Below are 12,404 nucleotides of genomic sequence, written 5' to 3'. Positions count from 1 at the left end.
ATTTTTATAGCATTTTATATAATTAAAGCTATTAAATTAAAATAAATGAATTAATGCTCTGTTTGGGAGAATGAGAGATTGTATCATAGAACTTTAGAATCCTTCCAGTGCAGATAGAGGTCATTCAGTCCACTAAGTCTGCACCGACCATCTGAAGAGCATCCCACCCCATCCTCATAGCCCTCCATTTACCATTGCTAATTCGGCGAGCCTGCATATCCCTGGACACTGTGGAGTAATTTTTAGCATGACTAATCCACGTAACCTGCACATCTTTGGACTGGAAATGGAATTCAGGAATCAGGAAAGGGAGGAATATTTGTGGAAGATTTTGATGCTGTTGTGCTAATACAAGGGATAATACTTACCTGATTTTATGAACAACTGAATCAAAGAAGGGATGGGAACAGATGGAAATAAATTATTCCTGGATTTTAAAGTATTTAGTTTTATTATGGAAGATTTAAGAAAAATACGCTTTTTATTATGAAAAACCAGAAATAAGAGTTAGGAATTTCCATTAAACGTACTAAATTCATCTAGCTTGATGAAACCTGTGTAAAGTATTGAGGATTTTTAAAATCAAATTACATTCAAACAACGCAAAGTGAGCTGCCACAGGGGAGCACTCCACAAAGGGAGTAGAAACGTCTTCTCAGCATTCACCCTGTCAAGGCCCCCCCTGAATCTTGCATATTTCAACAAGTTGACACCAAAGTTGAGGTGTAGTGGACAGCGAAGAAGGTCACCTCAGATTACAATGGGATCTTGATCAGATGGGCCAATGGGCTGAGGAGTGGCAAATGTGAGGTGCTGCATTTTAGGAAAGTAAATCTAGCAGGACTTATACACTTAATGGTAAGGTCCTAGGGAGTGTTGCTGAACAAAGAGACATTGGAGTGCAGGTTCACAGCTCCTTGAAGGTAGAGTCGCAGGTAGGAAGAATAGTGAAGAAAGCACTTGGTATGTTTTCCTTTATTGAGTATAGGAGTTGGGAGGTCGTGTTGCAACTGTACAATACATTGCTTAGTTCACTTTTGGAATATTGCGTGTAATTTTCATCTCCTTCCTATTGGAAGGATGTTGTGAAACTTGAAAGGGTTCAGAAAAGATTTATAAGGATGTTGCCAGGCTTGGAGGATTTGAGCTAGAGGGACAGGCTGAATAGGCTGGGGCTGTTTTCCCTGGAGCATCAGAGACTGAGGGGTGACCTTACAGAGATTTACAAAATCATGAGGGGCACGGATAGGATAAATAGATAAAGTCTTTCCCCTGGGATCGGGGTGTCCAGAACTGGAGGGCATAGGTTAAGGATGAGAGCTGCCACAGGAAGTGGTGGAGGCTGGTACAATTACAACATTTAAAAGGCATCTGGATGGGTATATGAATACAAAAGGTTTAAAGGAATAATACCAAGTGCTAGCAAATGGGACTAGGTTGGTTTGGGATACCTGGTCGACATGGATGAATTGGACTGAAGGGTCTGTTTCCTAGCTGTACATCTCTGAATCTAAGATCATCCCTCAATCTTCTAACTCGAATGAAGACCAAACGTGTTTAGCTGTTCTTGATAAGTTGGACTCATCACCCCAGGAATCAGCCAAGTGACTACTGTCTTTTAGAATTGCCTCCAAAGCCAGTTTACCCTTTTTTAAAACTTGGGGATCAAAACTATAAACTATATACCAGATGGAGCCTCAACAACACCCTGTACGGTTGTAACAAGACTTCACTTTTTTAAACTCCCTAGCAATAAAGGACAAAATTCCAGTTGCCGACTTAATTTATTGCCATACCTGCTTGCTACCTTTTGGGGTTGCATATGCAAAAAACACACCGATGCCTCTGAACTGCTTTTTTGGAGTCTCTCTATTTAAGTAATAGTATGCCTTTTGATTTTTCCTCTCAAAGTGTTTTACCTATCAGTTTCCTACATTAAGCTCTGCACCTGTGAAGTTCTTGTTCAGTCACTCAACCTATTTTCCCTTGCAGATTCTTTATGTCCACATCACAGTGTGTTCTTCTACCTATTATTGTATTCAGTATATTTAAGGCAAAGTTAGATTGAAAAGGAAATCAAGAGTTATGGAGGAACAGACAGGAAAATAAGTTAAGACCACTAAGAGATCAGTCATGACCTTTTGATGGCAGAGCAGGCTTAACGGGGCGAAGGTTGACTGCTGCACTTGTTATTTTATGCTGTTATGTTCTGTTACATCATTCTGAAAGTAATGTACCACTTTTACATCTCAGGTTTACTGTCTGAACACAAGTTTTATCCTTGGGGATTTTACAATGTTACGTAATCACTTATTTTGAGAATGCAAATTACACAGCATTCAGTAATTGTTTATTTTGCAGTAAATAAGTGATGATGCTTAATTTTGAAGAAGCTCTCTAAGATAAAATCTATCCATGAAAAGGTAATGCTGTCACTTTCTTGGTGGGCATTTTGTTCTGTTACATTTTTACTTCACAAATTGTTGTATCTACAGGCAATCCTTCTTACCTGTGTGCAATCACTAACTATTCCCAGTATAAATAAATGTGGTATGTAAAGCTGTCTGTTTTGTAACCTTCACTATTATCTGGCAGTAAGTGCATTTTACCATGAATGCTTTATGTCAAGCTCATTTATTCATTAAATAGTTGAGAACAATTGCGGATTTTATTATTTGCAGTGATGTATCTCAATTCCTACTTATGCATCTTGTTGCTTTGCTATTTTCTCTTAAACAGCCATATCCTCATTTCATGCCTCGAAGACTGACAGGGCGCAGATATCGTTCGCAGCAACCTTTACCACCTCCACCTTATCACCCTAGCTTCTTACCATATTTCCTGTAAGTGAATTTATTTCTTTCAAAGTGGCTTGCAATTTATTAGTGTACTGTGACATTTAAGTATTTAATGTATAATACTTAAAAATTTGCAACATATTCAGTGGTTCAACCAATGTACAAACACTTCATTCTAGAGAGGAAGGAATAAAGTAAATTTAAAGAAGCGTTTCAAAATTGAAAGATTTTGAAAGATTAAACAGTGCATTTTAGTATGGTATGGTACAGTCCAATTCCAATACATTTCAGGTTGTAATATCATAGGTTTTCTTTATATTTGCTTGTATATCATTAAAATTTAGTATTCTTATTCAGTAAGATTACAGAGATCACAAAATCCAAACAAATCTCTGTCTGCTACATATTTCTGGCTGTTATCAACAATTATAATTTTGTGCTCAGATCATATATTTGGAGTCTACAATTAGGATCAATTTTGCAAAATTGAGCTCTCTGCTCAGTAAGTCATCTAGTGAGTGAGCTTCTAGGTATTCAACTCTTGGTAAATGTTCGTGAGCATTAGTTCCAATTTACAAAGGTTGCAAAACATAAATGGGAAATTCTGTGCTGTCCTCACAAGTACTTCTGGGGTTTTATGCTTGTAGGCAGGTCAGATCCACATTGCTATGACCTTCACCATTGGTAGGGCAGAGAAGCAAGTCCTGAATCCACGCCGACCAGAGGACCAAACCTGGTTGACCCACACTGGCTATCCAACCAGCTGCACCAAGCCTCCTCCAAAGAGGCCAAGTTCTGTAACAGTATGTGCTTTTATGTGCATGTTATAGTTTGAGGTAGTGGGAAGTGCTGTTAGAACCTTTCGTTTCTTAGAATCACATGAAATTATCCAGGAATCTTTCCTACTCTGCCACTACCTTATTTACAAGTTTACATTACGAAAACACCTTTCTTGGCCACCTAGTACTGGAGTGAGATTTGAAAACCTGGAACTCCTGACTCCGAGGCAGGGGCACTACCACTCTGTTATAACACATCCCCACCCCCATCACCCTAGCTAAGCAGTAAATGAAAATCCCTTTGGCCCCCAATTGTTCCTGTTAGTTCTAGATATGTATTTTGATGTTTTTTTCAGACAGGCTTGATATAAAGTTAGCAAATCAGTCTTTAGACCAAGATTTTAATTAGAAATTAGGTTAAAGTTGTTTTCTCAAACTGGTATTTCCAGCACTTTTCTCTGCAATTAATTGTCATCTTTGTGACCTTAAGCTTTTCAATTTCCTCATTCATTTGATTCAGTAAGGATGTGAGGTGGGGACACGTTCCTATTGCCTGAGTAAACAGCTTTCCACTCTGTTTTTATACTGAAGTTATGTTCTAATTCATCTTTCTCTTTTAATTAAGCAGAAATCTACTGCAGATTTATGACCTGATTTTAAATTAGACGCGTAGAACTAATTACCTTATGATTTACATTGTAAACATCTGAAAAAGCAGACAGTACCTCTGTTTAGCCTCACATTAAAAGTTGACACTTCTGCTTCTCATTCAGTGCTGTGTTGGATTTCCAGCTTACGTTTTGTGTTCCAACACAGTCAAGGGTGAAATCATTGCCATTGCTGGCACCAATAAGTTATTCTTATACAATATTATGCAAAGGTATAGTTGCACAGCTTTGTATCCTAATTTTAAAATTTGTATTGAAATTAGTCTCCATTTGCAAGACTGAAGCCAAGTGCAATTATCGATTGGCTGTTGGAAAGATCAATCTAACGTTTACTAGTTGATTAGTTACACGACCCATTCAAGGTGCAGAAATGTTTTCACAATTTTTAGAGAATTTATTAAGCTTTCATGAAAACAAATTCAAAAGAATTGAAACTTTTGAAATAAGTTGACTCATAATGAAATATTAGCTCAATTTCATGTTGACTGGGATGCTATCTCTTACGTTCTTTTGATTGAAGGTTTCTTTCTGTCATCCTTCTATTACCTATACCACTAAAACCCAGGATAATGAAATAAAACAAAGAACTGCAGGTGTTGGAAATCTGAATTAGCCACTACCCACTGTGCATGATAATTCTTCACGAACTCTTATTTAGTTAATGGTCAGTCTTGGATTGGCTAAACAATATTGATCTAATTTCTAATTTGATTTCTTAAAAGTCAACTCACTTCTTACTATCTCCTCATTTATTCTTTAATATGCCAATCATTGTATAAGATTGTCCCCTTTAGCTTACCAATTCCATAGCTCCTTACCAAGATAAAATGGCTGAAAATGTGTTGCTGGAAAAGTGCAGCAGGTCAGGCAGCATCCAGGGAACAGGAGAATCGACGTTTCGGGCATAAGCCCTTCTTCAGGAATGGTTTTATGGATAAAATGGCACCAATGAACAGTTAATGCATCTGCTTTGAGTATGTAGTTCACTTCTTAGTGATTAACTATGACCCCCCCAAAGACATATCTAAAAATTCTGAAAAATCTATCAATATCCTTTTACTGTACCACCATGTGTGTCTCCAGATAATTGCTGACACCTAAAACAAATGATAACTCAAAATAAGCATAAGGCAGAAAAGTCTATTATAGACTTTAAATGACAACATTGAACCATTTTAAAACACGGTTGTATCTTTGGGTAAGGGTCTATGACTACTAAATATTCTCACATCTATCGGCCTAAGTTTACATTAGCCTGAGCAATAAAAAGCAATAAAACCATAACAAATGCACTTTTGAACTGACCATATGATTTCTTCCCTGTAGAAACTGCTTAACAACTAACCACAATTAAACAATATTATATAATTAATTACTTAAATTAAGATTATTAATTATTTTAAAAAAAAGCTCATACCTACAATAATGTCTTCACTCAAACTGCATGCAGCTGCCTTCTCTTAAGAGTTCAAATCCTAACTGACATCTTTTTTTTCCACATTTCCAAAGCCAAATGCAGAAAGCATGTTTCAACACTCTGTCTTCAGCCTGAAATTAGCTAAAGTTGCACACACTAGCATCAAACTGAGGGTTTAAATCTGTATTCCTTGGCATGTCATTGGGCACCATCAATCTGAGACCTGAGAAGCTTTCTTTTCAGTTGGGCACTCCCCTCTCATGCATCAAATGTTGCACAAGATCAATCTACTATACTCTTGGAGTAATTGAACCCTTTTTTGATAAACAATAACAATGCAGAATAACAATAAACAATAACAATAACAGCGTAAGGCTGAAAACTGAACAGGAGAAAACTCTTTGTGGTTGAGTCTTGTTGTTAATGTCAAGCTTATTCTGAATTGGGAAGGAATCTCAAAATTTTGAACATCTACATTGCTCAAGTATTTTAATATTTTTCAATTTTTCTTTTTTGCCTCTGGTTCTTCAAAGTTTCCAGTCCATAATTTCGGTGTTTGTGAAGTGACCAAAGTGAATAGCAATATTAAAATTCAGTTAAGATTTTGGGGTACCTAATTTTTAAATATAAATGAGGATCAGAATAATTTACTTAAATTTTAACCAAGATTATTCTGAATCATTTACCAAGGAGTTAAACAAGGAGCAATAAGAAACATTTTGGATTGATATAATATTGTATTGTAGTTACTCCAGTTGTGCCCTTTTACTTCAGTATGGTGTAAACAGTACTGTGCAGTTGATAGATTTGAATACTCCCTTACATAACATAATTGTGACAAGCGTCAGCATATTTTTTCAGTTACATGTTTGCTTCCAAGTCAACCATGTCTGATTTCTATGTTCAACATTCAGTGGCCTTAATTCATAGTAAGTGACATATTGTGTTATTATGCCTCAGACCACAGAGTGGGCGAGCAAAATTAGTTCTTTAAAGATTTTTAATGTGCATGCCCCCCACCAAGTGATCTCAACAAAAAGTAAATAAATTGCTAGGGTTACAAAGAATCTCCATCTCTATTAGTGCCATTACCACAGAACAACACCAATCTCTCATTATAGAACCCTTAACACGATAAAATACCTGAAGTTGCTTCATAGCGACCAAAATTTAACACACTGCCATATAATGAGGTATTAGGGACTATGACTGTAGGCTGTGTGTAAGGATCATATAAAAGAGAAACAGAAAGTAAAAAAAAGTGGAGAAGAATTTCTAGAGCTTAAGGCCTTAAGAGATTAACAACTCTGGAGCTAATGGATCCTTTGATAAGCATCCCACCCAGACTCACCTCCACCCTATCTCCGTAACCCCGCATTTATCATGACCCATCCACTTAATGTGCATATCTTTGGACTGTGGGAGGAACCAGAGCACCTGGCAGAAACCCATGCAGACACGAAAAGAGTCCACTACTCTAGCTTAACATAGCTTGCTTTTTAATTCCTTCCTCCCTGCATTACATTTAAAATCCACCTCGTCACTCCATAAGGTTGTCAAATCCCACTTAACTCCCATTACTTAGCTGGGTCCCAGAAACTAACAGTACATTCATCGTAGGACTGCCAGGACTTCTGGAGCTAGAACCAATCTCATTGGTAATCAGCTCCAAAGCTCCCATTGAAGGGAAGACCAACCGTCCACTAATGTTTCCAGCCTACATGGTGGTATGGCTATTGGCAGAGTTGTCTGAAGTTTTCAGGCTGGCTGCAGATCTTCCAGTCTTCCTCTCTGCCTTCCTTCCTTTCCTTCCTCCCTCCACTCCTTTCCAACTCATAACTTTCTACCTATTATTCTTTTGATCTAGGCTGGATATAACCTATATGAAAACTTGTGCATTTCATGCTGTCAGCCAATAGATTATTTCTGGTGGCCAAATGTTAACACTGAATGTTATAATTATATAAATATAAAACCTTCAATTTTTGTTTGTTGTAAAGTGCATTGCACTTAAAATGTGATCTTTATTACATTCTTTTTAAACAAATGCATAATATTTTTCTGTGCAGATCAATGCTTCCAGTTCCCCCTGCTGTGGGACCAGCTTTTAGTTTGGAATTGGATGTCGAAGATGGTGAGGTGGAAAACTATGAGGTTAGTGTAATAAGTGAAACTGAGGCTAGGGAAGTTTGTGGAAAGAAAGGTTTTCTTAATGATTAAACAAAAAATAATTCTTCAATACAAGATGAAATGCGATCAAAAGGGGTCAGTTCTGAAGCGTGGATAGCCTAAATTTCATTAACTGAAATATTACCAAAACCTGATAGAGTAAGAAGGGCAGTGGAGGGGATTTAATCTAATAAATTAGTGATGTACAAACCCGAGGCAAGAGACTTGATGTTGAGACCAGAATTAATAAGGCATTTGGAATGGGAATAGAAGGCTTGGAGAAAATAAGTAATGAGCAGCTGTTAGGAGGGGAGAAAAGTCAGTGCAGGCTTTGAGACAGTAACCGATAAGCATGTAACAATATAAATAAAGATACTAGGACAAAGTGGCCAGTGCTTTAAAATAGAATCCGAATTGAGTTGTAAACAAGTAATGTCAAAAAAGAACATTCAGCACACAATTGGAAAGTGTGAAGCACCTGCTAATTGTGAAAGAGTGTAACAGACATGGTCTAGGTTTTGAAAAGAGAATACAACTGACAATGCTATAATCAGAAATGTTAGGAAGGATACAATTCATGGGAAATACACTATTAGGGAAGGATTCCACGATGGCAGTAGAATGTAGGGGTTACATTTAGGAAGCATCCTTATGGATCAGGTAAGAGGAGGAAAAGAAATGTTGGAATTCTTTTGTGCATTGCAGGCCGCTGTGCAATTTTAATTACCTGCAGATTTCTCTTCAAAGGTACAGTCTGTAAGAACAAAGGGCCAATGGCATTGGGTTATTTTAACTATCCCAATTGGGATAAAGTTAAACATCCAGAACTTCCAGATGAGTACATTTTTAGCCTGGCCAAGAAAGGTGCAAGGTGCATTGCTAAATTTTCTGTATTAGAAGAGGTGGTAAAACATGGTCAAACTGGTTGAGTTTAAAGTTGGGAAGGAAAGGTTGGGAAAGGAATTCCAGAAAATGGCACCATGACAACTGAAGTCATAATTTCAGGGATGCAGTGGATAGCGATAATATCTCTGGACTAATAATCCAGAAACCCAGGCTAATGTTCTGAGGCTTTTATTAATGATCTGAGGAATGGATTGAAATCCAACCATGGCAGCCAGTGAAATTTGAATTCAATAAAAGAATCTGGAATAAAAAGCTAGGCTAATAATGATCATATAACCACTGTTGCTTGTCATAGAATACCATCTGGTTCACTTACGTGTTTACTAGGTCTGGCCTACATGTGATTCCAGATCCGCATCAATGTGCTTGACTCTTGGGCAATTATAGATTGGCAATTAATGCCAGTGATGCCTACATCCTATTAATGAAATGAAAAAATACTAATAATGGGGAAAAGAGAATAGTGGAGCAGTGTTTTGGTTTGAGATGAAATTTGTGAAGTGAGAAAGTGTCAAAAGAAAAGGTGATTTTAGCATCAGGTGTTATAGATGTGAATGATATTTGAGGTGCAGTTAGGGGGTCTTTTTGTAATTAAAACAAAATGGCATTGGAAGACTCAAATATGCAGATGTTGCAATGTGTGCTTCTATCTGAAACAACAGTAAAGAAAGGGAAAGTAATTAGTGATAGAAGTAGGCGATTACAATGAGAACCAAAAATCTTCTGAATGATTAATCAAAAATTTCAGTTTATTCAAGAATGGATGTAAGGCACCTTGTCTGACAAAACAGAGATGGAGTGGTTGATTATAGATGACTGAGAGATATACCAAATATATGGACGCTGATCTCCTGTCTTTGAGTGATGTCAGCATGTAATAAGCAAAAGGAGAACGGCCATTTGGATCCATGACATCTTCAGAGGAAATGTGAGGGGTGTGAAAGAAGAGATTGCTGGAGATGCCCCAACAGTGAACTGATAGATAAGCATGCAGTCAAGTAAGGGTATAACACGATTAAAGCAAATGCAAGTTTGAAAATATATATGGTCTTTATTTGGAGAGTATATTCAGCAATATATTGGATTTTTTTTATTAACATAGACATGGTAGATTATGAGTCAAGATTAGCGTGGTGCTGGAAAAGCATAATGGCCTTTTCCTATGGTTCTATGTTCACCCACCCTCAGTAACGTACATTCCACGTAAAGGTTTCAAATCCGTTAGTAAACTTGCATTTTGCGATAATGACCAAGGAATGTAGGTGAAAAATAACTATTTCATGGGTGGAAAGTGTCTCACATTTATTCTCTCAATTAAATGTAGGAAGAATACATGTATGACATGTGTAAAAACGAGATTTACTTTATAATGGTCATGTATTTATGTGCCTCCATATGAACAGTCACTAAACCTTCCAATCATCTCAGACGTCTGTTGATCTAAATAAATTTCAGGCAGTTAAACAATTCATTATAAGTAAAATACTCTCACATCTGAATGTTGGTTGAGTGCTGAAATGAAGCAATAACTTTCATCTGATAAATCACTAAATGATGCGTATATTTTGAATATAGGCACTTCTTAACCTAGCAGAACGACTGGGAGAAGCCAAACCACGTGGACTTACAAAAGCAGACATCGAACAACTTCCATCTTATAGGTTTAACCCTAACAACCACCAGTCAGAGCAGACTTTGTAAGTATATCTGATAATAATTTTACAGTAAGATTGGAATGCACCAAAAATAACCATCTTAGATTTTAAAGTGAGCAATGTTTTCATATTTTGGTGGTGTTTGTGTCAAATATACACAATTACCTTTAAAAGTAGGAGAGATAATTATAATCAAATGGGAAAGATATAGTTCCAGTTAGTTCAAAATAAGTGTTTTTACTAGCACTGACATACCTTTACTGTATATCATGAATTTTCTGGATGCTAACTATTCATGTGACAAGGATACATTTTTTAGTGCTGAATTAATTCCTTTATTAGAAGGTAAATTTTCAACATTAGCTACTTTGTGGTATAGATGTGCATGTAATTAAACCCTACTAAATTTAGTAAAGAGACAAATCAACTGGACATTGATATACAAACTGTAAACTTTAGCCATTGCACATAACATGATGTTGACAACATTTTATATTTGGAATAATTGCAAAAACACGTGGAAACATCGAATGTTGGAGCAAGAGTAGGCTTGCTCAGCCATTCAATTCGATCATGGTTAGTCATCTTATTTCAGCACCACACTCCGCTCCCTCCCCGTACCCCTTAAAGCCTTTAATGTCTATAAATCTATCTCCTTCTTTCTTGAGTATATTCAATGAATTGGCCTCCACCAACTTGTGTGGTAAAGAATCCACCACCTTCTGAGTAAAGAAATTTCTCCTCACCTCAGTCAGAAATGGTCGACCATGTACCGACAATGTGACCTGTTGTTCTAGAACCCCTAGCCAAGGGACACATTATACCTGCATCCAGTCTCTCCAGTTCTGTCAGAATTTTATACATTTCAATGAGATCCCTTCTCATTCTTCAACACTAGTGAATCCAGACTTAATATATACAATCTCCCCTCCTTTGACAAATCTGCCACTCCAGGAAACAACCTGGTGAGTCTTTGTTCTAATGCAGGTATATCTTAAGATCAGTAAGTAGACTATGACTGTATAAACTATGATAAACTCTTTGACTTGTAACAGGTTAGGTTAACCCATGTCTCCATGAACCAACTAGTTTTATTTATTCTCCCTCATCTGAACACTGCTTTTTTGAGTTTCTTCATGAAACAAAGGTATTTTTGAGTAAATGTTGGCCAGTAAGGAGGAGTTGCTGTGCTTCTCCAGTTCATTATTTCCTGATGCTGTTTATTTTTAAAATGTGGGTAAAACTGTGGTCCAGATATTTATAGGAAAGGTGCAAGGGCGATAATAGTAGATGGGAAATGTAGAGATTCTCATAATTTTAATAACAGGACCTCATAATTTTTTTTCTCTTATTTCCCACCCAGCACCTGACTAAATTGGCAAGCTGGCCAGCTATCACAGGATACAAGTCACAAGCATCAGAAGGCTGCAGCCAGAGACCCATGTGGACAGTCCCCAGCAATCAGGAAGTGTTGAGACCAGAGATCGGGGCTCAATAAGAATGGGGAAGTGTGATGAACAAGAGGATAGAAGATCAGTCTTGGGCAGGGTGAGGAAAACAGAGGTATTCTAGGGAAAGAAGGCTGGAGACTTGGTCTGTGGGAATGGAGCAGGGAAGCCGATCCAAACTAGGATTAGGACTGGCCTGGAGATCAGGGTTAGTAGAGTGGTGCTGAAGCAGAGTACCAATCAGAGGGATCAAAGCCAGAGATCAGAGCTCATGTAGGAGAAAAAGATGACCCTGAGGAGTTAAAGGTTGGTGACCTGGGAAAAGGTAGAGGAGAACCAGTTAAAGGAGATCAGAACATAGTAAATATGTAACAAAGAGGCAGTCAGAAAGAAAGAAGACCAAGAATAAGGGCTTGGTGTTGGTGCAAAAGTGGAAATTGAGAGAGAGGAAGGCCAGAGATTGGCGGGGGAAAGAAGTATCCTGAAATCAGCAAAGTGGAGGCTGAAGTAATGGAGTCATAGAGATGTACAGCACAGAAACAGACCCTTCGGTACAGCCTGTCC

General features: G+C 37.5%; 1 protein-coding gene across 5 annotated transcripts in view; it reads left to right on the top strand.

Moving 5' to 3' along the window:
- The window catches only part of LOC122564492 (E3 ubiquitin-protein ligase RNF38), a 167,406-nt gene that overhangs the window by 140,252 nt on the left and 14,750 nt on the right, over window positions 1–12,404 (top strand). For 4 of the 5 annotated variants that reach the window (XM_043719481.2, XM_043719489.2, XM_043719452.2 and 1 more), the window contains 3 exons: window positions 2,740–2,843; window positions 7,732–7,816; window positions 10,313–10,434. In XM_043719481.2, coding sequence (XP_043575416.2) covers window positions 2,740–2,843; window positions 7,732–7,816; window positions 10,313–10,434 — 311 coding nt within the window. Of the gene's footprint in view, window positions 1–2,739; window positions 2,844–7,731; window positions 7,817–10,312; window positions 10,435–11,755; window positions 11,961–12,404 lie in introns of those variants that run through there. The other variant, XM_043719472.2, reaches the window with a different exon arrangement.

The sequence above is a fragment of the Chiloscyllium plagiosum genome, unplaced genomic scaffold (assembly GCF_037043375.1).
Source record: "Chiloscyllium plagiosum isolate Xiang-an unplaced genomic scaffold, Cpla_swu_hap1 HiC_scaffold_2, whole genome shotgun sequence".
Classification (NCBI taxonomy): domain Eukaryota; kingdom Metazoa; phylum Chordata; class Chondrichthyes; order Orectolobiformes; family Hemiscylliidae; genus Chiloscyllium; species Chiloscyllium plagiosum.
Note: the sequence above shows the minus strand (reverse complement) of the source record. Positions and strands in the feature narration are given on the sequence as shown.